The sequence below is a fragment of the Lissotriton helveticus genome, chromosome 10 (assembly GCF_964261635.1).
Source record: "Lissotriton helveticus chromosome 10, aLisHel1.1, whole genome shotgun sequence".
Lineage (NCBI taxonomy): Eukaryota > Metazoa > Chordata > Amphibia > Caudata > Salamandridae > Lissotriton > Lissotriton helveticus.
Genome location: NC_136071.1, coordinates 1,041,112,970 through 1,041,139,835, shown reverse-complemented (window position 1 = coordinate 1,041,139,835; position 26,866 = coordinate 1,041,112,970). Strand labels below are relative to the sequence as shown.

Genomic DNA, 26,866 nt, shown 5'->3' with positions numbered 1-26,866 from the left:
CCAGCCCAAAAACCTTGTAGCCTCTCTCCAAGTGCTAACCACTATTTGCGTATGCAGGGACAAGCCTAGTTTCCTCCTTTTCTGAAATAGAACCCCCTCATAACCTTTGTGCCCCATCACTTTTTTGTCCACTCTATGCGTAGGCTCCTGTGGGTCTGCAAAAACCCACTCATTTACCACTAACAATTGGAGGCCAAATAATACTTCCTACTGTCTGGCATTGCAATATCACCATCGTACACCTCCCTCTGTAGCATGGACAGCGCAATACGTGATGCACCCCCCTGCCACAGTAAGGCCCGTACTTCATGTACAATTTTGACAAAAAATTCTTTAGGGATCCGAAATGGTTTGTTTTGAAACACATATATCAAGTGTGGGAGAGACATCATCTTATACAAAGCTGCTTTCCCCATCAATGTCAACAGCAAGTTACCCCAGTGCTAGACATTACCCTTCAGTTAGTTCAATTGTGGTCTCAGGTTTAGGTGTATAAAGTCCTGTGGATCACGGGTAATGTGTTACCCCAGATATAAACTTTCCCTCACTACTGAGGCAGGGCAGGACCACCGGAGGTGCAACTCTCCGCCCACCAGCAGGAAGACCAACACATTTGCTCAGTTAATACTATGACTGGAATAGCTACAGAAGAGATTGAATATGAGTAAGATTCTGCCACTGAAAAGGGTGAGTCTGGAGATATATAATAGAATGTTGTTGGTGTACAAGGAAATGCACTCCTCCCACTTCTCCGACACTGCACTACTCCCCATCGCAATGGGTCCTGTCTCACCGATGCCGCGAGCTGTTAGAGAACCATAGCAAAGAGCATGGGAGAGAGGGGGCATCTCTGCCTAGTACCTCTAAGAAGGGAGAAGATTCTGGAAACTGCTCCATTGACCCACACTCTGGCCATCGGCTCTTAATACAGTAGTCTGACCCAAGCACAAACCCTCAGGCCCAGTCCCTTTCTTCTTAGCATAGCAAGCATATAGTCCCACTCTGTACTGTCGAATGCAATTTGGCATCAAAGGACATCACCAGTGCAGTGTCTGCCTTAAGTCCTCCCATCTTGTGGAGCATTCCAAATATGTGCTGTATAATCAGGCGGGTACTGAGCTGCAGCATATCACCGGACTGAGATATGGGTCTATAGGAACCACATTCTGTAGGCAGCTTGCCTTTCTTGTTTGTCACCACCACTGTGGCTACCCTTTAATCCCCCCATCTCGCGCTTCAAGAAACATTGCCAGCATGTGTGGGGCCACACTATCCCCTTATATAATTCCACTGGCAGGCCATCAAGCCCGAGGCCTTCCCAGATTGTAAAGCCTGCAATGCCGCTGGGAGTTCGTCCTCAGTCAGATCGGCATCCAGCGCCTCCCTGTCTTCCTTGGTATGCTCAGTTGCGGGAAAGTCTCGTAAAAAATCAATACAGTCTTCCTCGTTATCTTCCATGGTAAACTCAACCAAGGGTAGTTCTCATAAAAAATCAATACAATCTTCCATTGTTCTAGTCATTGTAGACTCATACCACCTTTTGTAATAAGTGGTGAAGGCATTGGCTATTGAGCAGTTTGCCATTTTAGTCACTCCAAGCTCGTCCTTCCCTTCCAAGACCCAGGACCACTCCTTGTCTCAACTATCAAGCCAAGCCAGCAATCAATTTGCTTTATCTCTCATGTTGTATAGTTGCCTCTATATTGCAAGTGCATGTCTACATGCCCTATGTTCTACCAATTCACTGAGTTCCTGTTGCTTACAGCACCATATATGGTAAGATATTCAGTCTCCCCATTCTCTACGTTCGCTTCAAGGGCCAAAACCTCTGATTCAGCCTCAGTGCATTTGAGACAATGGTCTTCTTTATCCCCCCAATAAGTGCCTGGTCCTTTACCCTCAGGACCACCTTGAACACCTCCCACAATACACCACTGTAATCCACTGTCCCTGTATTCTCCTTGAATTAGAGATCGGTTTGCTCCTCAACTGTGTCCTTGAGTTCCCAGTCTTTCAAAAACCAAGGATCAATCCTCGCTGGCAGGACAAATTCCAATGTAGGCCCTTCTAATGTTACTCCTACTGGGGAGTGATCCGATACAACGCTCGCATAAAGCAGCACATGCTTGAATCTACCAGAATTTAACTGTTGTGTATACAGATGGTCTAGGTGGGAGAGGCTGCCATGGGGCACCAAATAGAAGGTAAGGTGTCTTACAAGAGGATGATGGAGCCACCAGTGTTCCACCAACCCTAATGCCTCCACAAACTGTCCCAGTAGCCCCCACTCCTCTTTGAGTTTAGAGCCAGACTCTTTATCTGGCCCTGGATCCACCACTGCATTCATATCTCCACCCATCACCAGAATTCCATACAGCATTTCCAACAAGAGGGCACTCACCAGTGAGAGGGTACCCCATGTAAGAGCAGTGGGACACACACCGGGCAGACATTGACAGTTGCTCCCTGTCAGGATCCAGAAAATGCCACATATTTGCCTTGAGTGTCATGCCCCACCCAGCGTTCCTCAAGTGGCACAGAGCGTTTGAGCAGGAGTCCCACCCCTGTGAGTCTGAGTAATATACAACTGATCATAAATAAATCCTTTATCTGTACTAGGGAGATAGAGTAAATATTTGGACAGAACATCATTAGTTTTCATGACGTGTCTCGGATTACGACCCACTACAAATGGGGATTTTGCAACCTGCCCTTACTAGGTACGTAGGTCAACTTGGATTCAAAAAAGTTGGTGATAAATTTGCAGTCACTTTTTGTGAATCTAATGTTACTACATGAAGTCCTGAATTCCTTGCCTGCCCACACTTTAGAATGAATCCTCTGTAAAAAGAGATACTTAGAAGAGTGGAAACTTAGGGGCCCATTATGATGTCGGGCGGATTGCCTCCGCCAGGCTGGCGGTGGCCACCGCCGGCCTGGCGGAGGCAATCCGCCCGACACCAATGCCTGGATCCCCCCGCCATATTAGGATGGCGGGGGGGACAGCGGCGGATGGAAAGACCGTCCGCCGCTTTACCGCCGCGGTCGTGATGGAATAATATGGTGGCTGTGTCCAATGGACACCGCCAGCCATATTACGATGGCTGAAATTAGGGGCCTTTCTGCGGCGGCAATGCCGCCACGGAAAGGCAGGCGGTGATTGCTGCGGGGGCCCCCTGTGGGCCCCCAGAGTGATGGGCAAAGGGGGGTGGTACCCCCCTGCATTTGCATAATCGCAGCGGCAGGCACCGCGTGGTGCCTGCCGCTTTAATTATGCAAATGCGTGCATTTGTTTTTGACATTGTGGCAGGCGGTGCAGTGAGCACCGCCCGCCACAATGTTAACTTGAGGAATGCGCCCGCCACCGTGGCGGGCGCATCCTAATGCCAATGTCGGGACCCCCGCCCTTTAGGCGGGCGGTCCCGATCTCCGTTAGGGTGGCGGGCGGAAAAAGTCCGCCCGCCATCCTAATGGACCCCTAAATATGAGCAACCTTCGCTGACATCTTAGTTTCTAAATATATTAGTGGATGACATTAGAGTTTTGCTTTGTCTTCTTTAATACAAGGATATTGTAGAAATCGGCACAGGTTAGTAAAATGAAATGAAAATACTAACACCGGAGGTGGGGCAGAACTGGGATGCCGGGGGTTGGCTGATTTATTGGTTGTTCATGATGGATTGGAATTTGAGACAGAGTAGTGAGTTCTTGAATATACATTTTGATAAGGGGTGATCTTAGAAACTCTTAGATTATTAGTCCTTTAAATAGTTACGTAGGGTAAATTAGTGGCATGTTTTATGGCACCACTTGACAAACTACTTTTTTTTAAACATACATGCTTTTCATGACTGCCTCGAATAACAAAATGATGTCAAATATTACACCCAGAGTGCCTTCTGACATACTTTGACAGACTGACGTGTTGTTTATGAGCCAGCAGTCAAAGGTTTCTTGCAGTGGAGCCAGGTGATGCCTCATGCTTCCCCAAAATCTAAATTAAGGATGAGTGAAATTGTGTAATTTATTACTGTGAATTTTCGAGAAATTCACAAAACATGGAGTACAGGAATTTAAGATATTGTGTTATAGTGAATAAAATGAATGAGAATGTGAGCATTTACGTGTGTGTGTGTGTGTGTGTATTTGCGTGTGTGTGTGTGTTTTCCTGTGTAAGTTGTGTGTGAGTGTGGATATCAGTCTTCCATTTGTGGTTAATCTTTTCTTTTTGAGGACTTCTGGTTTCTCTTGGCCACTACTGGAGTATACCTAATGTCATCAAGACATAGTGCTGGTTATTGCATAATGGTGCTCATCCACAGCACAGTGTCCCTGCCTTCGTTAGCAGGTTTTTATCCTTCCTGGCATTAAGGTAAAAGTTAAAGTTAAAGTCCACATTTGTAAAGCGCACAATCACCCGTAAGGGTCTCTAGGCGCTGGGGGGCCGTCGGGAAGATTAAGCGAGCTATTGCCCAGAGTCACATGGTGCTGGGCTAACCTGCCGCCGGAGCCGGGAATCGAACCGTGGTCCCCAGATTCCAGCGTCAGTCGCCTTGGCCGCGGCGCCACACCTCTTCTCACCTGTAGCATGATTAATCAATTGCTAACTTCTCTTTTTTTGTATTAACTGCCCCATGATTACTATTATACTTCAGGGACCGATTCTGCTTTACATGGTCAAGTTCCTCAATGAGATTTTAAGAATAGTCATCATGAAATAGTATTTGTCGGTAAACATTGTACCTGCGTTGTTATAAATGTGGGGTCATGGTATGCGGTAAAAAAGTTGCGGGATAACGTCACATATTCGTATTTGTCACTTAAGCCCCCAATGATTGAAGCAGTTGTCAGAATCCAAGCATAAACACGACATAAGCAGTATGGCCGCCGATATTCCAGGGTACTTGAAGGAGAGCAACTACTATGCAAGAAAGGCCACCTATTTGACTAATATGCCAACATCATGCTAACAATAACTGGGTCACTAGTGAGACTGAAATAACCATTTTTATGTTTATCATGGCCATTGCTTTTTAAGTACACACAGTTGTCAGTATGATGAGAGCTTGGCAGGGCCACTGCCACTATTATTCCAGGCTTCAAAAAAAGTCCTAAAAATTAAAAAAGACTCAGATGTGTTGTCATCTCCACCTTTTTCATTCTTTTTTAATTATGACTTTCACCACTGTGTCAGTCTACCTGTCTAGTACCTGTCCTGAAGAAACATGTCAACATCCATCTGTCGAAATTTATCGAACTAACAGGAGGTTTAGATCATTCCCAGTCCGGTTTCAGGCCCAACTAAAGCACCGAATCGGCACTTCTTTCTGTGACTGATAACAGTGTGCAGTCATAATATCGAGTTTTTTATTTCGACTAGACAGAATATCGAGTAAAAAATATAGAATGGACATAATATCGACTAGACATAATATAGACAACAAAAATATCGACTAGATAAAATTTATATCGAATAGAATGGACATAATATCGAATCAAAAATATAGAATGGACATAACATCGACTAGACATAATATAGACAACAAAAATATCGAATTTAAGGTAAGTTAATATTATTTTTTATTTTTTGTGTAATATAAATCTGTAGCGGGTTGTGGGTGTATAGGGAAATAGGGTGGGAAGTAATTTAATTATAATTAAATAAATATGTTAAACTATTTATTTATATTTATTTAGAATTAATTGTTAATTAATTATTAATTGGTAATTAATTAAAATATAATTGGTAATTAATTATAATTGATAAATATTTTAATTTTAGTAATTTATTTTCTGTAGCGGGTTGTGGGTTTATAGGGGAATAGGGTGGGAAGTAATTTAATTATAATTAATTACATTTGTTAAATATATTTATTGATATTTATTTAGAATTAATTGTTAATTACTTATTAATTGGTAATTAATTAAAATATAATTGGTAATTAATTATAATTGATTAATTGATAAATATGTTAATTTTATTAAATTATTTTCTGTAGCGGGTTGTGGGTTTATAGGGGAATAGGGTGAGAAGTAATTTAATTATAATTAATTAAATATGTTAATTTATTTATTGTTAATTATTTTGAATTAATTGTTAATTAAATAATAATTGGTAATTAATTAAAATATAATCGTTAAATAATTTTAATTGATTAATTGATAAATATGTTAATTTTAATAAATTATTTTCTGTAGCGGGTTGTGGGTTTATAGGGAAATCGGGTGGGAAGTAATTTAATCATAAATAATTAAATATGTCATTTAATTTATTGGTATTTATTTAGAATTAATTGTTAATTAATTTTTAATAGGTAATTAATTAAAATATAATTGATAATTAAAATGAATTGAATAATTTTTAAATTGTAAATTAATTTATTGTTAATAGGTAATTAATTAGTATTAGTAGGTAATTTTTATAATTAAATAATTTTAATTTGTATTTATAAATAATTATTTAATATATTTTATACAATTGTAAAATATTTTAATTATTTTGTAATTGGTATTACTATTTATGTTATTTATATTTGTATATGAAGTATTTACTTTCCCTACTATTGCACTCACTGGAGTTGGAATAGTAATTTTTACCCCTATGCTATCTAACTCTTTCCCTACTGTTGCACTCTCTGGAGTTGGAATAATAATTATAACCCCTACGCTATCCAACGGTTTCCCTACTGTTGCACTCTCTGGAGTGGGAATAGTAATTTTTACCCCTACGCTATCCAACGTTTTCCCTACTGTTCCACTCTCTGAAGTGGGAATAGTATTTTTTACTCTACGCTACCCAACGCTTTCCATACTGTTGCACTCTCTGGAGTGGGAATAGTAATTTTTACCCCTACGCTATCCAACGCTTTCCTGTTGCACTTGCTGGAGTGGGAATAGTCATTTTTACCCCTACGCTATCCAACTCTTTCCCTACTGTTGCACTCTCTGGAGTGGGAATAGTAACTTTAACCCCTATGCTATCCAAATCTTTCCCTACTGTTGCACTCTCTGGAGTGGGAATAGTAATTTTTACCCCTACGCTATCCAACTCTTTCCCTACTGTTGCACTCTCTGGAGTTGGAATAGTAATTTTAACCCCTACGCTATCCAACGCTTTCCCTACTGTTGCACTCTCTGGAGTGGGAATAGTAATTTTTACCTTTACGCTAACCTACGCTTTCCCTACTGTTGCACTCTCTGGAGTGGGAATAGTAATTTTTACCCCTACGCTATCCAACGTTTTCCCTACTGTTGCACTCTCTGGAGTGGGAATAGTAATTTTTACCCCTACGCTATCCAACGCTTTCCATACTGTTGCACTCTCTGGAGTGGGAATAGTTATTTTTACCCCTACGCTTTCCAACGCTTTTCCTACTGTTGCACTCGCTGGAGTGGGAATAGTAATTGTTACTCCTACGCTATCCAACGCTTTCCCTACTGTTGCATTCTCTGGAGTGGGAATAGTAATTTTTACCCCTACGCTATCCAACGCTTTCCCTACTGTTGCACTCTCTGGAGTGGGAATAGTAATTTTTACCCCTACTCTATCCAACGCTTTCCCTACTGTTGCACTCTCTGGAGTGGGAATAGTAATTTTTACCCCTACGCTATCCGACGCTTTCCCTTCTGTTGCACTCACTGGAGTCGTTACAGTAAATTTAAACCTCTTGCTATCCTACGGTAAAAATATTGTATATGTTTTGTTAATAATATGTATATATATATATATATATGTATATATATATATATATATATATATATATATATGTATTAAAAATAAATAAAAAATGTAAGTCATATTAATTATTTTTTAATGTTACGTTTATTTAAGTATTTTAAATAAGTTAAAAACAATTTCATTTATTATTATATTACTTTTAAATTACTTTTAAGACATTTAAAAAATTCGATATTTTGACAGTCTATATTTTTTACACTCGATATTTTGGAGTCGATATTTTTGTACTTACCTGTTTGAAGATAGGAAGTCGATATTTTGTAGTCGATATTTTGACCTCGATATTTTGTCATCTCGATATTGTGACTGTCGATATTCTGTCAGTGATCCACTGATAACATCAGAATGTCCCTGGATAAAGGGCATTCTATGATTCTGGTGCTGTTGGACCTGTCCGCAGCGTTCGACACGATCTCCCATGAAATCATGCTCAGACGTTTGGAAGAGGTGGGATTTGGGGGCTCGGCACTGTCATGGATGAGAAGCTTTCTATCTGGTCGCACGCAGAGTGTTAACGTTGGTTCGTTTCGCTCTGCACCTCTGGAGCTGACTAAGGGGATTCCTCAGGGCTCTTGCTTGAACCCTACACTCTTCAACATTTATGTTGCCCCCCTCGCCAGTCTCACGAGGTCATACGGGTTTATTCCCGTGTCGTATGCTGACGACACGCAGCTTCTTTTTCCATTTAGTACGTTAACTATGGCGGTTCAACAGACTTTCTCTGATGGTATGTGAGCTGTTGCACAGTGGATGGCTTCTAACTTCTTGCAGTGCAATGTAGGGAAAACGGAAGTGATGCTCTTTGGGGAGGCCCTGCTGCTATGGACGCCGGATTGGTGGCCATCAGATCTGGGCCCCATCCCTATCCCTAAGCAGGTAGTGAAGAACTTGGGTATGCGATTAGACCAAGGCCTAACTCTAAAAGAGCAAGTTAATTAGGTAGCTGGATCTTGTTTTCATGTCATTGGATTACTCTGAAGAGTGTTCCCACTACTTCCGGACTCTACCCGGAAAACACTGGTCCAAGCTTTAGTGCTTAGTCGCTTGGACTATTACAATGGGCTACTGATTTCGGCTAATGACAGCTTACTTGGCAGACTTCAAGTAGTCCAAAATACAGCAGCAAGGCTAGTCCAGAACGCACCTCCCAGATCACCATTGCGCCCTCTTTTGGAAAAGCTCCACTGGCTGCCTATCCGCCAACGGATAAAATTTAAAACATATTGTGTCATTCACAGAGCTCTCCAAAACATGTATCTCCCTTATCTGGCGGAGAAGTTTTCCCCCTATGTTCCAGCACGTGCTCTCCATTCCAGCAACAAGTCACTTCTCCGAGTCCCCCCCATTAGGAGGGCAAGATTGGGAGGAAAGGCTCTCTCTTACCTTGGCCCTCGCCTTTGGAACGAACTTCCTGCCACCCTTAGGTTATGTACTGAACACTTTATTTTTAGGAAATTGTTAAAAACCTTTTAGTTTCCAACTCAGTGAACACTCTAGGACCATTAACTCCCCATTCTGTTGTTCTGAGCGCAGAGATACTCCTTCGGGAGTCAATTCTAGCGCTATATAAACCCATAAATAAATAAATAAATAAATATTAGCATATATGTTTAAAATGAGTAGATCATCAGGCAAGCATCAAGAAGATATCTGCTGTCCATAGCTGCTGATGGATAAAGATTTATTCGCTACGATTATTTCAGACAGGGGCAAATATTATAAATTGAGGAGTGCAAATATATATTCATAGGAGAGGTGTACTGTGACGGACCAAGCTTGATGCTATGACTATGATTCCCTGCAAATAATGTTTCCCCAGATAAGGAGGGCAGTCATCTATAAATGAACAAACCCTTCATGAAGAATAAAGATTGTTCAGCATAAAATTAACAACCAAGAATAGAATATACATCCTCTTAGGGAACTGCAATTGCAGCACCTAAAATTAAGACATTCTCCTACAGACCTAGCTGCATGCCAAAAGCTAGACACACTTAAGAATACATTGTGGCATCAATCCACTAAAGAGGTCAATCTCTTCAAACCCAAAAAATAATTTGTTGAATCTCATGTTATTTGCAATGTCTAGCTTGCTAAAAAACAATGTCTCCCTCTTTTAAAAGATGCTGATAAAAAAGTGGGTTATGTGTATGCCATCCAACATTGTAGTTATGCTCATAACATTTGTATAATTCCCAGACGGAGACTGGCTGATGTTGAAAATGTCTTGCCAAGAGACATTTTATGCTAAAGCTAGTGTCATATTAGTGTCATGAATGGCTTGTTTACCATAGGTAAGCCCTTCTCAGAGAACTTGAAGCATGACAAAAGGGAGCCAGATTCCACACAATTGGCATGCTTTTCTTGTAATTTCCCAAATGATAACAAAACTAAACAACGCAATGACACACCCCTTCTTATAGGACCCAGACATGTCCAAAGTCCTCTAAAATGTACCTTCTTAAATGACAGCATAATCTGATGTGGACGTTTACAATGTTTCCCAATGGACAAATACATTGTTCAATTTCAACAAAGCGCTTGGTACAACAGACACATTCAATTCTTCATCTAGGGGATCCCCCAATCATCCATTCATGGAGGGTTCTGTTCTAGTATCCATCTAGAGACAATCCCTATGTGTGCTTCGCATTTAAAAGAAGCCCAGTGCCGAAAAATCACCACGTCAATCCACCATAGAACTGTGTGAAATTATAATGCAATATACAAGATGTGCCTCATGTAGGCAACCAGCCAGTAACTAATTGGCAGTTTCTTACCAGTTAGCTCACTTTTACATGATTGGAATATTCCCTAAAATTCGTGGGCCCGTTCTTTAGGTACAGAAGGAACTGCATTGAAGTGAAAACATTTGCCACCCAATCCATGGTGCTGGCAGAGCGCTTGAATCAAAGGACCAACCTGACTAGATTGGTAAATCAGGCGCCAAAAAGTGCTCTGAACACACCTCATGCAGCACTACTGGAAGAAAAACAGAAAAAAGAATAGACCTTGAATTCCAGTCATCTCTAAATTTGATCATTTCTCTACCAGAGTCAGAGAGAACATAAGAAACAAATGGCTTTTACCTGGTGTTGGCTCTAACAAAATGATAAAGCCATGGCTCGCTTTTCGACAAGCCCCACATCTAAGGGATAGACTGGTCCACTCACATCCCAGAGATCGACAGAAGATTTCTCCTAATATGCAATCCAGACATTTCCCATGTGATGGCTGCAACGTTTGTAAATTGACTGCAGCCTCGAAAAGCATTGTACTTAATAATGGCTGCAGCTGGCTCCAAACCATGTTCACTAATTGCAACTCCAGTTATGTTTTGGATGGACTAACCTGTGGATGTGGCACAGATTATATCAGACTAACCACTCATAAGGTGAAAGTTAGAATCCAGGAGCGCATCAACACATTCAGGTCAGGAAAGCTCACGACTCGCCTAGTAAAACATTTCCAGGAAACAGGACATGCACCCCAAAATTGCAATTGGATGGTCCTTGAACAAATGGACCAAGGATGTGTGGGAGCAGAAGAGGCACTGTTTAGGAAAGAAGCACACTGGACTTTTTCCGAGCAGACAGACCAGGGGGCCTTTATTGATGTGGTTGAATGCCATAAACTCTGTGGTTAGGTATTTGCTCAACCACCACAATATGTACTCCTTGATTAAGAGATGGAACCTCCGTTTGGGTAGTACATCTGGAGTGCCCCTCCCACTTACTCTACCCTGTGTGGCAATATCACACTTTATATCAGCAGGTTAACATTTCAAGCATCTTTTAGATGCCCTCATGAGAATAAGTGGCCCACCAGGGTTAGACCAGTAATTAGTATAAAGGATCCTGTGGGCGGGTGCGTTTCATTTAAATCCTCCCAGTGTGGCCCCAGTGGTTGAGCAGCGCTCTAGTGTCTCCATATCAAGGGGGACATGCCCTGCTGGTGCTTCAAATGGAAGCAGCTGCGAGTACGCAGATGGGGCTCGGGTAGATCCTATTTGCTGATACCAGCAGTGAGTGTGACAACATGGGTGGTGCTGTTGAACAGGGCTTAGTCCTTGTGGTGCGATTTTGTTGATCATATATAGGGACCTTGATTAAAGAGTAATCCAATGGGTGGCTCATGGCTGCCTTGATTTCACAGAAGCAAAAAGAACAAATGATGAACAGAATGCTGAAGAATGTCAAACATTCACCCCAGTACAGAGATCTGGGTCTAAATCCATATTTATTTTACTCCCCATGCCATCCAGTTTAATCACGCCCCTATGCAAACCACTCTTGACCCTGCTCTCCATGGGAACAGTCCAGCCAATCTGCCAGGACAGGTCCTCCCTGGACTAGAAACAAGCATCCTAGGACTGGTTTCGGAGTATCACCCCTCATTAGCCAGACTAACTTGACTCCAGTGGCATGAAGAGCATGGGACCCACATCAGGACCTACCAGTCACACTTAAGGTGACTAATGCAAAAAGAACAAATGATGGGCAGAATGTTGAACAATGTCAAAAATTCACCCCAGTACAGGGATCTGGGCCAAAAACCCATAATTTGTTTGCTCCTCATGCCATTCCAGTTTAAACCCAACCATATGAAGATCAGCCAGAAACAAGCATCCTAGAGACCGGTTTTGGGGTATCACACCATTTCAGCCAGGCTAGCTTGGCTCCAGTGGTATAGAAAGCACGGGACCCCCGTCTGGGCATACCCCTCCCACTCGGGATGACAAATGCAAAAAGAACAAATGATGGACAAGGGTCCCTTGCATGGTGTGCCCTGGATTCAAGCTAGCCTGGCTCGTGAGGTGTGCTACCCCGAATCCGGTCCCAGGAATGCATCTTTCTGGTCCATAGAGGACCCTGCTTGGCATTTCAGGCTGGGCTGCTTTTAATGAGAAGCAGGATCATGACTGATTTGTATATGGCTGGCTCCAAACTGGGGTGTCGTAGTGAGAAAAAGAATGATGGATTTAACTCAGATTTCTTTACTGGGGTGAATGTTTGATTCATTCAGCATTGCGTCCATCATTTGTTGCCACAGCACTTTTCACTCTAAGTGGGATGGGTTTGCCCAGTCTTGAGCTCCTTGCTCACTGTGCCACTAGACTTAATATTATTATTATTATTATTATAATTATTATTATTACTAGACTCAAGCTGGCCTGGCTGGTGAGGGGTGGTACCCCAAAACCGGTCCCAGGAGGTTTGTTTCTGGTACAGGGACAACCCAGCTTGGCAGTTTGGGCTTGACTTTTCCCATGAGGAGCAGGGTCATGACTGATTTTCGCTTTACTGGGTCCAAACTGGGGTGGCATAGTGAGAAAAAGAAAGACGGATTTAACCCAGATCTCTTCACTAGGGGTGAATGTTTGATCCATTCAGCATTCTGTCCATCATTTGTAGCTGCAGCCCATTTATCAGAAGGCTTGAGAGCTTTTACAGGTGGCCTTTGTCGCTTATTGAGCTATGAGATGGCGTGCTTTGGTCAGTTAACAGTTGTGGGATTGGTGATAAATGAGGGAGAGGAACCCTGGGGCCGAGAATGGTAGTGAACTCTGTCTTTAAGGGGACAATATGGCTTTTGATAAGCAATGTGTACCGAGGATCCATATGAAGTGGTCATGGGGAACGGGATAGGTTGAGATGCGCCTGATTGCAGCTGTGCATAGTAATTTTGGTTGCGTTGAAAGAAAAAACCTGTGGTCTTGTTTAAAGCTGTGAAACGTATACAATATGATAAGCTGTACATTGTTTCTTTATAGGTGACTGACTGCGTATCCCTATAGTTTTCACTTATGGCCTACTGATAGGCGTTCACACTGTGGTCATATGCTAATTATCCTCCTATCTGTTTGAATCAAGGGGATGGGTGATTTCCTCACGGATTTGACTCCTACGTATTTGTTCATGTAGTCTGTCTACCTTTTGTTTTATTTTGGTAGACAGTTCTGGTGTATATACGAGTGAAAATTGGTCCTCATGCCTTGTAAGTTTGGGATGTCAATGAAACATGTCAGCTGTTCATATCAAAATTGTCTAAACATGGTGGTCTATTTTTAACCAAAAGTCTAAGCATTAAAATTAAAGATGGGTGCTAAATGCCACACACAACTCAATTTTTAATTCCTTTTCATAATGAAGAACCCTCTCCTCCCTGTATGAGAGCCTAGGGAGGTTTTGAGATGTGTGACACAGCCAGTAGGGTATGTCACACATGACGATGACAAAGTGAGCAAATTGGTGAGAAACTGCCAATCAGCTCCCGGTTTCTTGCTTATATAAGGCACTTCTTATATTTTGAATTATAATTTCACACAGTCTCAAGGTGGCTTGATCTGGTGATTCCTTAGCATTGGGCTTGTTTTAAATACAGAACACACATAGGAGTTGTCTCCAGATGTATTCTAGAACAGAACGATCCCTGAATGGATGAATGAGGTATCCCTTGGATGAAGAATTTAGTGTGTCTGTTGTACCAAGGGCTATGTTGTAATTGATGGTTTTGAGTGGAGGGCATCCTTGGTGTATTTCCCTCTCTAGCGCCCCCCCAAAAGGGCTTTAAGAATTTGTCAGAGGAAAAATACAATGCTGATTTGATAAAAACTTTGGCGAAGGATGCTAGTTCACATGAAATGAAAGTCCCCAAATAATACATCTTAAATGAATGTAATATTCTCGTAGGAAAGGATACACTTGGTGCTATTATTTATTCCTGTTTATGCCGTTCATACACTTGGTCGCTGCATCTCAATTAACCACTCTAACCAGATTAACAGGTCCTGTATGCCAACTCACAGAAGAATATAAATCTGATTGCATTTACAAAAAGCACTAGGCCCTCAACCACGCCAGCTAGCGTGTTTTCTCATTGGGGTTGCTCCTAGTCAGCAACAGTTGTTTCTAGATGGGTTAATCCGGAACTGTTAATGAGAGTGGTTTTGCATGCGTAATCCAAACACAGAGTACATGCATCATTGTGGGAATTTGCGATTCCTAAATTGCGAAAATTAAGGAATCGCAATTTAGCAATCGCAAATTCCTATGCATCAAGAAATCGCAAAAGTTTTTGTGATTTCTTAATTTTCCTTATTTGCGATTCCTTAATTGCGAATCGCAATTAGGGAATCGCTTTACATTGATTCCTATGGGCCTACAGGCCCATAGGAATCAATGGGAAGGCATTCTCATTTTGCGAATTCGCAATTAAGGAATCGCAAAATGAGAATGCAATTTCAAAGGTGCAGGGGGGGTCCAAAGGATTCCCCCCCAGCTCCCATGAAATGTCACGTAAGTACATTTTACTCACACACATGTCCCAAGGGCATGTGTGTGTGTAAAATATAAGTTTCAAAAATGCACTTTTTTGCATTTTTGAAACTTTTCTCAAATTACCATGAAGGTTTACTTCATGGTAATTTTTCCCTTCATAATTGCGAATTTGCAATTTAAAAAAAATCATGCACAGCATTTAAGAAATCGCAAAATTTGCGATTTCTTAAATGCTATCGCAATTCCAAAAATCGCAAAAAATTGCGATTTCTTAAATTGCGAAAAATGAAAAAAAATGATGCATCCCAAAAAAGGTTTTTGCATTCGCAAACGGCTGAATTTTGCGATTCGCACCGTTTACGAATGCAAAAACGCTTGATGCATGTGGCCCATAGTCTCTTGGCTGTTTATTGCATTATCATGGAGGTGGTAATGTGATTGTTTTGTAAATTCAACTGTGTCCGCCCTTTGATTTCTATTTAAAAGTTATTTTGTGTTATTTTGAAAATGCACATAAAACATTTCCTGTACCTTTCTATCTTTTATCTTTTCATATTCTTTGAATGTAACAGGAACCTTAGGCGGAATTACAAATGAAATTCACAAAATGACCCCCAAAAATGGCTGAGATTTTAACCCTTTTGGACTGTGAAACTGGCAGGCACCTGGGGGCATATTATCAAGAACCTCGTTAAAATTAACGATGATAATGGGCTTGCTAATATGCGTTATAAATTTCCAATAGAAGCCCATGTTAGATGTCCTGCACATCTAACCTGGGCTTCTATTGGAATTCTATAACGCATATTAGCAAGCCCATTATCGCCGTTTTCGCAGCAGTTTCCTGCCGCTAAAACAGCGATAATTTTAACGAGGTTCGTGCTAATATGCCCCACAGTTTCTTTCACTTCGGCGTCTCTCTGAGGTCCTCGCTAGATCCTCTTTGCCCTGATTGCCAGCATTTCAAATCCGTTTAGCTGCCATGGTTTACATTTTTCTTTCAGATGGAAGAAAGCGAATCAAGAGAATTCCTTTTTTTTTGTAGAAGTTGATTACTTTCAAAATTGTATGCATTAATTTAGAATTTTAAAATGGTAGAATACAGTCCAAACTTTTAGGCATGGAATTTTGACCTCTCCAAACATGTAACTAAGGATTAGTGACTAATCAGTTTCATAGCTTACTCTTCATTCACTATATATGGGCTATATTGAAAACTCCATAATAACTTTATTCAATTCTTAAGGCACAGCATGCAGATCTAGATGTGATGCCATTTTCACTAAATATGTTTTTGTAGTAAAATATACTGAAATATAAAGTAGGCCATATTGTGCTCCAAAAATATTGCATTGAGAATATCTATCCCCCCACCATAGAAACTATATGGTAAATAAAGGTCTACTATACGTAACTCAACCTTTACTTACCTTGGCAAAATAAATATAAATATATAGTCAAGGTACATGTATGTGGAGTTAAGAATAGTAAATCTAAACTTACCTATATAAACTTTTCCTCATTTTTTTTGTTAGTCGATATGCGGGCTAAAATATTTTGTAGCACAATAGTTTTGTGCTCTAAATCATACGACCATTTTCTACTTGTACGTCACATTTTTCCCTCTCTTGATTGCATAGATAGTATGAATTGAAATACAGTTTAATGTTTACCTATACTGTACGTCAATCCACCCACTTCCATCTTTTCATCACTCATATTGGGTCTCTATGGAAGTGCTAATGGAACCAACGGAAGTGCCTTTTTGTGGTTATGATTTAATGCACAATACCACCGAAAGCCCAGTCAGTGTTCTAAACTCTTTCACATACCCAGAATATGAATGCCTCCATATTTGAATAGAAAATAATCTTTACTTATCTCTGTATTAATAGGAATGTTAGTCTCTTTGCTTTGGCCATCAGCAAAGCACAGCTATAGCAACACAGAAAGAACAGGAGATTGTACTTTTTCAAAATCATTTGAGAAACTTCCTTTCCATAGTCTCAGCAACACACCAGTGGAGGCATGCAGCAAATACCGACAATGTATATCAAAATCAGGTTCTCACCATATGTAGGTATGCACCCATCACTGAAAGATATATCATCGATGGCAATGGCTTCATTTGGTCCATCCGTATTAAATATCCTTCCTTGGATGAAAATCTAGTTGAAAGAAATACCACCTTTATTATGAAATATATCATCCGGTGCTAGAATACTTGAAAAACAGAGCAATAATACAACATCTAATAGAGATTGCTGACATTATAGTGAGTTTATGAGCTTATTGAAGTTTACTAAAACAACCATTTGAATTATGCAAAGGAGCAGGTTCAAGATCCAATGTAATAAGTACACCCCTCTGCCTTCCCACCCATCTCAATTGTGACTGACACCCCAGAGAAGTGATGCACATAAATTGGTCTGCGTAACTTAATGAGCTCACACATAACTAGTCTCTTGTTAAGCAGTTAAGACCAACAACATGCTAGTCTTATCCGTAAGTCGTTTCTTTCTGCGTTCACTGCCTTAATGTGTAGTCCTCTAATGCTATGTGGTTTTGCAACTGAGGAGGGACTGAATACTGTGCATCACACTCTCAACTGATAAACATTCGTTGGCAGGCACAAGGTAGTTACAAACATGGGCATGGGATAGCATACTGTAAGAATGTGGGTTATTAGTTTAAAGGGGTGGACGCACACTGACAAAAATTAAACACAATCCTTCACATGATAACCCACAAAAGACACTAATTAAAACAATGCGCAACCCTCTGGAAACTTGTGACACAAGTGGTCGGGAATAACTTAGAGGCTACGTGTAAAGTACTTAGGGAGCACTCAAACAGTAACAAAGTGAAAACGCAAGAAACATTCTAATCCAATTTAGAAAAATAGAGTTCATTTTAGTGAATACAATTATACCAGAACAACCAAAATCCAATTTGTAGATCCAGGGATATGAGCTGTTAATGTTTTGGGGTGCAGGCACCTAGAAGCACTACAGTGCATTTAAACTTCAGCCTAGTCAGAGCACTAAGGTGCTCCTGACAGGTCATATATTTTGTCATTCATTTGGGTGGTGTAAATATACAATGTAGCCCCTAATTGCGTTTATATGGCTTATATGGAAGTTAAATAGGCCAAACAGGGAGTTCAAATGTACATCACATAAGTATGGGGAAACACATGGTAAACTGCATACCGTCCTAAAGCCAGCAAAAAAAAGCATTCAGAAACAATGGCAACACATTTGGGCAAGAAAAGTAAATATGCTACTTTACCTTCTTTAAAACATGTTTTAATAAATTACCTCTGAATGTAGTCTTTTAAAAGGTATGCAGGGTATAATATTTTAGACGATCGAAAACAGCAATTGTGAAAATGTCAGGCGAAGCCAGACCAGCTCAGCCCTGGGGGGCGGGGGATTCTCTGTAAGGCTTCACTGCCGCAAATGGGCTGACCAGTGGCCGACAGATGAACCCTGGAATGCTATTGTGCAACACTGCCAGGTCATGGCAGCATGTGAGCCCCAAGTGCGGCACATGCTCAGGGGCCCTTCATCTGGTAACGGGGCCAGCGACTTCAATGTGCATAGGTCAGCAGGGAGGCATACATCCCTCATCTGTACAGCAGCTGGCATTTCGTGTCCCATCCTGTCATCCACACACAGGTCTGACTGCCAGAACTGGGCTACTCTGCAGGACGATGTGGCACAGGTCTGCGGCGACAAACGACATGCAGTGCTAGATCCCCGAGGGCTCCAGCCAGGGAAGACGGAAGACGGAGGGCTCTACGCACCCCATATATGGAAGACGCCATGGCCTCAGCAAGGGCAGAAAAGAAGCGCTCGCTCAAAGACATGCTCACGGGGTCAACTGGTGCCTTGGCCGAAGAGCATGTGCAGCAAACAAAGCCAGCAATACTCCTTGAAGGGGGAGAAAAATAAGCCTCCCTTCAAGATCCTTTATGGGAGTGCTCTTCACATTCCTACGTGAAGAGATCCAAGCAGTGCAGAGAGAATTGGACCAGGAGCTCAAAGAGTTCAGATGCGATGTTGCATATATGGGTGATAGTGTCTCCACCCTAGAGAAACATGAGACAGGTCGAGATAAGGAGATGGAATACCTGCAGAAAGAGCTACTCTGCCTGCGAGAGCACTAGGCAGCTGTCCAGGAGCACTCTGAAGATCTTGAAAATTGTTCCTGCAGGATCAACATTCACATCTGCAGAGTGCCGAGCAAGGTGGAAGGATCGGACGTTGTGGCCTAAGTGACGGCGCTCTTGCTGCAGATACTGGGCACCCAAGTAGATTGGGAGTTGCACTTGATAGAGTGAATAGGGTCAGCCTCCAGTGCATGGATTGGACCTGCCTGCCGAACATTCTTGCCTGTTTATATTGACAAGTAACAACCCCAGGCAAACCAAAATTCCAAAGTGCAATGAAAACCAGCAAATTAAAAATGACACTTTACTAAAAAATGATTTTTACAAAATATCATCAGAGTATTTAATAATTTCCTTAACACAAATTTCACAAAAAATGCATATATTTTCTAAAACACCATATACATAATATTTACAACAGACATGAACATAAAATTTAAAAATGATGGTAAGGGTGTAGTAGTGACGGTTTCTTCAACGCGTTTCGACACCAAGTGTCTTCGTCAGGAAAGTACCATCATATAATTAATCTAAAATTAAAATTAGAATAGACAGTCTTTAATACAGATTTTTACAGACTTTTCTACTTAAGTACATTATTAATTGCTGGTACATACATAGTCATATTTCTAATAATTTTGGGGAAAACCATAACAGTTTTTGAATTTACATTAGGGAGTACCCTAGAGTGGGCTTCGAGGAAACAGAATTCAAGACAGAGCGTGTAAGTAAAGAGATAGCGCATATAGGCCAAGAAGAAGATACCCAAGATGAAGGTGACTCAGACTGAATCTTGACAATTATTAGATGATAAAATTTAGTATGAGCTAACAGTAAAAATAACCGCTTGTCTATAGAGCAATACTGTAATGTTGTTCTAGCAGCAAAACACAGGATAGGGGCTGGCTGCATTTCGATATCCATTTTGTTCAAGGCAAAAGTGTCTTTACACAAATTATATTTATAACCCCGCTTCAATTATGCCTGCCAATTGACTAGAGGTAGAGAGAACAAGGATGCGAATCTATAAGTTAATTAGTGATCTCACCTGAAAAATTTAACTTACAGCACTGCACCGTCAGGTTCTGATTTGTCTTAGTGATATTTGTGGTAATGGGGCGAGCGTGTCAAATTTAGCTAACAGTAACCCTGTTCATTAGTAAGACCTCATTGTTAATATATTCTGTGCTCCATTTCAAACAGATACGCTTTGAAATTGCCAACAGTGAGGCTGACCGCTATTCATCACCGCGCAGATCCTTGTTATTTCGGCAATATATAAAAGTTCCAAAGGTCTATTTGGCCTATTAGAGGTAGGTTATAATGTAAACTGTAGGTCCCTTGATGTTTATAGCTAATGCGCCTTCAACCATTACTCTAGTTACTTACTGGTGCACTGTTTTCCTTACCAGATTCGTGCCCTCCTTTTAAAACGACAGCCAGAGTGCTGCACAATTGAATGTCCGACCAGCCCCGTTAACAGCGGAATCTCCGTACTAATAATTTTGGGTATGTGCTAATTTAACTCATGCAACCTTAACACAGTTGGTTGGGTTAATTTTCTAGTTACTTACTGGCGCACTGTTTTCCTTACCAGATTCGTGCCCTTCTTTTAAAACGACATCCTGAGTGCTGCACAATTGAATGTCCGACCAGCCCCGTTAACAGCGGAATCTCCGTACTAATATATTTAGGTATGTGCTAATTTAATTCATGCAACCTTAACACAGTTGGTTGGGTTAATTTCTCCATCTTGTATACGCACTGTTGTTTAACCTTAACAGATAATATTCATGGTGCTATCGTGCATCTGTTAATCTGTAATGTCTCTGCTCAATATGAAGTGACCTGCCAGTGTGCAAGATATTTGTCTAAACATAATAGGGGACTCCATTGGCAAACTCTATTTTATTATTTGCTCTCCGCTAGGATAATGTTTGAATTTTATTAACCACATTGTCCCTGTAGTAAGGACAATACAAACTTTTTTCCCCCCTCTTGCCTTTTATATAAATTTTATTCAATCATGTCTTTTTGATCTTAGCGTTTTCATAGTGATTGACACGCTCGCCCCATTACCACAAATATCACTAAGACAAATCAGAACCTGACGGTGCAGTGCCGTAAGTTCAATTTTTCAGGTGAGATCACTTATTAACTTATAGTATCGCATCATTGTTCTCTCTACCTCTAGTCAATTGGCAGGCATAATTGAAGCGGGGTTATAAATATAATTTGTGTAAAGGTTTTATAACACTGGCACATGCGCACCTTGATGTTTAGTTCTTCTATATCAGAAGACACTTTTGCCTTGAACAAAATGGATATCGAAATGCGGCCAGCCCCTATCCTGTGTTTTGCTGCTAGAACAACATTACAGTACCGCCCTATAGACAAGCGGTTATTTTTACTGTTAGCTCATACAAAATTGTATCCTCTAATAATTGGCAAGAATCAGTCTCAGTCACCTTCATCTTGGGTATCTAGTTCTTGGCCTATATGCGCTATCTCTTTACTTACACGCTCTGTCTTGAATTCTGTTTCCTCGAAGCCCACTCTAGGGTACTCCCTAATGTAAATTCAAAAACTGTTATGGTTTTAAAAAAAAAAATAGAAATATGACTATGTATGTATCAGCAATTAATAATGTACTTAGGTAGAAAAGTCTGTAAAATCTGTATTAAAGACTGTCTATTCTAATTTTAATTTTAGATTAATTATATGATGGTACTTTCCTGACGAAGACACTTGGTGTCGAAACGCGTTGAAGAAACCGTCACTACTTCACCCTTACCATCATTTTTAAATTTTATGTTCATGTCTGTTGTAAATATTATGTATATGGTGTTTTAGAAAATATATAAATTTTTTGTGTAATTTGTATTAAGAAAATTATTAAATACTCTGATGATATTTTATAAAAATCATTTTTTAGTAAAGTGTCATTTTTAATTTGCTGGTTTCCATTGCACTTTGGAATTTTGGTTTGCCTGGGGTTGTTACTTGTCATTATATTGTTTGCCCTGACCCAGGACATTGATCCACAATCAGGGGGTCCTTGTTATTTACCATTGAACATTCTTGCCTGTCCATGACTTCCAACTAAAAGAATGCATGTTAGGCAAAACTTGGGCTGCTCACTCTGTGCAGTTTCGAGGCCACACATTTACATTGTATCAGGACTTGGCAGTTGGGACTCTACAAAAGCACTGGGACTTTCAACCAATTTCCATCTTCCTCCAGAATAAGCAAATCTCTTACAACGGGGCCTCATGGTCTGCTTAGTTTCCGCTGGGATGCAAAGCTCCATCAAATTGATTCTCACACAGAAGTCTGCCACCTCCTGAATCTCCTGAAGCAAGAGTCAGAGGGCTCCCCCTTTCAACCCAGTAACTACAGAGTGAGATGGCATAACCAGTGGAATAAGGTACTGGACCCTGTGGGGAACCTTGGACCAGATACTGCAACCATGGCCATGGAGCGGTAGGCAGTTCTTGACAGTCTAGCAGGTGACCCAGAGCAGCACAACTCCACTTGAGACTCTCCGGGATCGGGGTCAAGTTGGCTTCCTCTAGGCAATGACGAGTCTCCAATTGACTCTTGGGGTGGGTTTGACAGGGTGGCGTGCGCCTTTGCCTCACAATGGGACCATATGAACATTCACCCAGTTGCCTTCATGGGAATTTGATGATTTGCACCGGTACAAATCAATACCCATGTTAATGTTTTGGTTCTATTATAAATTGAGGTTTGTTGTGGTACTTGTGGGAGGGGCACTCACTCTGTTCTTGATATATAGGCCTAAACCAGATGACTCCTTTGTATACAGATGTTGAACATTGACTAATTTTCAATGCCCAGATCATATCAAACCCACACCCTCATTATCACACACCCAACACCCCACCTTTGTGCACACCCGAAATAGAACATAATCATATTAAATGTGAAAGGACCAGTTAAGCAAAGGGCACACTTAACCTATGTGGAACACTCGGGGGAGATGTCTGCCTCTTACTGCACTTGTTAGCTGGTGATTGGCACAGAATGAAGTCTCAACACTTTCCAAGACACTATATCTACTTGCTACCAAGACTGAGGGGGTTGCCATCCTGTTTGTACGTTCCTTTAGGGGCATGCTGAGCTGCAAGATTGTTGACCTGAAGAGCCACCTCTTAGCATGTCAGGTACACTTGGTGGACTACTCATGCACATTGGCTTCCATATATTCTCCTAATGAAAATTAGGAGAAGTTTGTCACTTGGGCTATTTCTGAAGTGCTGACATCCCCATATCAGATCTTATTATTTGGTGGGGATCTCAACCTACTGCTGAACAATGACAAAGTCAGGTCAGGCAGAACTATGGGTAGAATGGGGCCCCTTTACTCGCATGCACGTAGAACTTATGCCTGGCTTGATTATTTCCTGGGTATAAATGGTATACAAAGTGTCATGAGCGCGGCACTATCGAGCGCTCGATTCCTAGAATTTACTTGCACATGCTGGGACGCGAACTGTGTCGCTGCAGTGGAGAACCTTCACCGGAAGCAGTTACGGCACAGGATAGGGACTACAAGCCCCATGACACTTTGAGTAGCCGACATGCAGCTATGGAGCTGCCTATATCCCAGAAGACGGTCCACGCAACACTGTCAGAAATTCAGAACAGCTGTGGGAGAACTCGTCATTCGGAGCTGTATCTCCTAAGGTCGCGTACAGGTATGTTGGCACCATCAATTTTCACCCTCTCATCTCCTCTTGAGAAGTCAGTCTGTGTTCCGTTGGTGAGCTATAAGTAAGCTCATGTGGAAGGAAAGACAAACTGCTTGCTCCCGTCTCAACCCTTGATATCAATAAGATTCCAACTTTGGCGAGTCACATTCCCAAATGACATATGTGGAGGGAATCATTTATGCATGACTCTGTGCTCCTGCCTCAATCCTTGATATTAGTAAGATTCCTCCATTGGCGAGTCACATTCCAGATTGCTCATGCCGAGGTAATCATTTATGCATAATAACAAGAGTGGATGGAAGACTTCCATTACATCCCTCCAACTGACATCTTGTTAGGATGATCCTGTACAAGACACTGGGTCAGCTTTGTGTACATATGGTTGCAATATATGTTTATGTATTCTTTTCACAATTGCCCAATGTGCACTATCGTGGTGAAAAGTGATTAAACACCCATGTAAGTACTCATCCTGTTCTGTTTTCGTTGGCTCTTTACTGGGGTGATTGCAAGAGCGGTATAGGAATATGCTTAACCCCTGTGAGGCTGTGTTTCGACACAATTAAGGGCAAGTTCCTAAAAGGAAAGAGGAACTATGCACATGATGTTGGTTATATGATTAAGTTAGTCTATACCTGTTTATTACATGTCTGTTCTGTAATCTGTTATACCACAGCAGAACAGAAAAGGAGTTACTGGTGCGGGCAACACTGGATCCACAGACTAAATGTGGAAATTTCCCTGGCAACTCATTTGTTTCTTTACAGGTATAAGTTGTTTCACAACCTGGTCCACTTGTGCCCTACTGTATACTCCTAAGTAGTGACATGAAGGATTACGAGTGTGTATAATTCTTTGTATCATTTCAGGTCTCCCTCTTCGCAGTTCCCTTCCTATCCTTCCCTCACTTGAACATCCCACTGACCTGTGCTATCACATCAATTCAGGTTTGGGACTATCAAGAGGTGGGCCCTTCTGAGCTTCAAACCTATCCCAAGGATTTTCCAGTCTGACACAAACACAGATTGCAGCAGTAGAGAGCGAGCCCTGGAATCTCTCTGACCATGCCGCCATAACTCTTACTCTCCACGTGGCACCCAAAATCCAGGCCTCCCTCCCCATGGTGGCTGAGGGAGAATCTACTACAATGTTAAAACAATCAAATGCATCACCCAGGCAATTAAGGATTTTTTGGCTCTAAACGATCAAGCTGGTACCTCAATTGCTACCTAATGGGAGACGTTGAATGCAGTGGTGCATGGAGAGCTCATTGCTACGTCTGCTGCTCACAATAGAATGTGCAAAGAGAAAAGACTAGAGCTGGAGGGGAAAGTGGGGCAACTAGAGGTCATCAATAAGAAAAGAGGGCCCCCTACGGATCTAGAGGCAATTAGAACCAGTGAGTACGCAGTTTGACAGCTAAGTCCTAGGCAGGGCAGACTATGTTGCGCTGCTCCTACAGCATACCTTCTATAGAGAGGGAGATGCATGCAGGCTACTGGCCAGCAGATTGAGGGCTAGGAAACTGGCAGAGAGAGTGGGAACTATCCTGAAAACTGATGGCACTGAAATCACAGGGGATGCACCTACAGTGGTCGCCTTCCAGGATTACTATACATCCCTATGCATGGCACAAGACTTGCCACTTGCGTATTTCAGTGATTATCTTCGCAGTTGCACATACACCGTGGCTCACACTCCCAGCAGGCTGAGACACTAGATCAACCCATAGGCATTAAAGAGGTGGTGACAGAGATTTCGCACAAGAGTCTTCTGTAGTCCCTGGGTCCAGAAGGGCTTCTCCTCTCAACAACAGCATATTTTGCCAGGTACTTACCCTTATCTTCTTTAACAGGCTCTTGAACTACCCAGTTACCAGCAGCCTTCTGCCCTCAATGTTCGAGGCTTCCATTACTGTGATACCCAAACCAGGGAAAGATTAGCCAGCAAGCCCTTGGAGATCACTTGTAGTAAAGGCAGAGTCCAACTGTCCTTCAGCAGAGTATGGGGTAGCAGGCGGCATGGCAACAAGCAGAAAAGCAGTCTTTTAAGAAAAGCAGTCCATTCCAGTCCTTTAAGCAGCACAGCAGTCCTTATGATAGTGGTTCAGTTCAAGATCCTGAAGTGTCTGATTTCAGAGGGTCAGAGACCCAGTACTTATACCCAGAAGTACGTTTGATGTAGGGTTTGACTTCAAAGCAACTCTCTGAAGTGCACAAGGATCCCTTTCAACCAAGTCCTGTCTGCCAGGCTACCGGGAGCGCGCTTGGTAAATGGGCAGGACACTATGTTGTAATGTGCTTAGGTAACTTATTGAAGTGTAAGTGTCAGTTCCTCCCATTCCTCCCTGCCCAGAAAGACCCATCAGAATGCAGACGAGTGCTAAGAATGCAGATGAGCCTCACCTTCCTGTGTTTGTGGCTGTCTAGAGGGATTCCACAAAGTGTAGCTGACGCCCGACCCTGATGTGTATGGGAGACAGGCTGTCAGGCACAAAGAGCAGTAAGTATAGAGAATTGTTAACTTTATAAAAGTGGCATTTCTAAAACAATAATGTTAACTCCAACTAACCAGTATGGAAAATTTATCATCACCATTCCAAACATATGAAACATGAAAAAGCTACTCCTCTCTGATCAACAATTACAGCTTAAAAGTGAACTAAGGAATTCTCAATGTTAGCCTGAGAGAGGGGTAGGCCTCGCAGTAATCAAAAATGCAATAGGCATGCAAAACATAATAGTGCAAGTCCTACCTTTTACATAAATGAAACCCAGCCCTTAGTGTTACTAAGGGCCTACCTTAGAGGTAACATATGTAACAAAAAGGGGAGTTTAAGGCTTAGCAGGTAGTTTTAAATGGCAAGTCAAAGTGGCAGTAAACTGCACAAACAGACACTGCACTGGCAAACCTGGCACCGGTTTGAAAGGCTACTTCT

The 26,866-nt window shown here is 41.6% G+C and overlaps 1 protein-coding gene across 1 annotated transcript in view; it reads right to left on the bottom strand.

Annotated features, from left to right (window-relative positions):
* Nucleotides 1-26,866, bottom strand: part of MALRD1 (MAM and LDL receptor class A domain containing 1) — a 2,679,189-nt gene that overhangs the window by 2,432,709 nt on the left and 219,614 nt on the right. Inside the window, exon 5 of the mRNA XM_078663745.1 lies at nt 17,090-17,186. Coding sequence (XP_078519871.1) covers nt 17,090-17,186 — 97 coding nt within the window. The remainder of the gene's footprint in view (nt 1-17,089; nt 17,187-26,866) is intronic.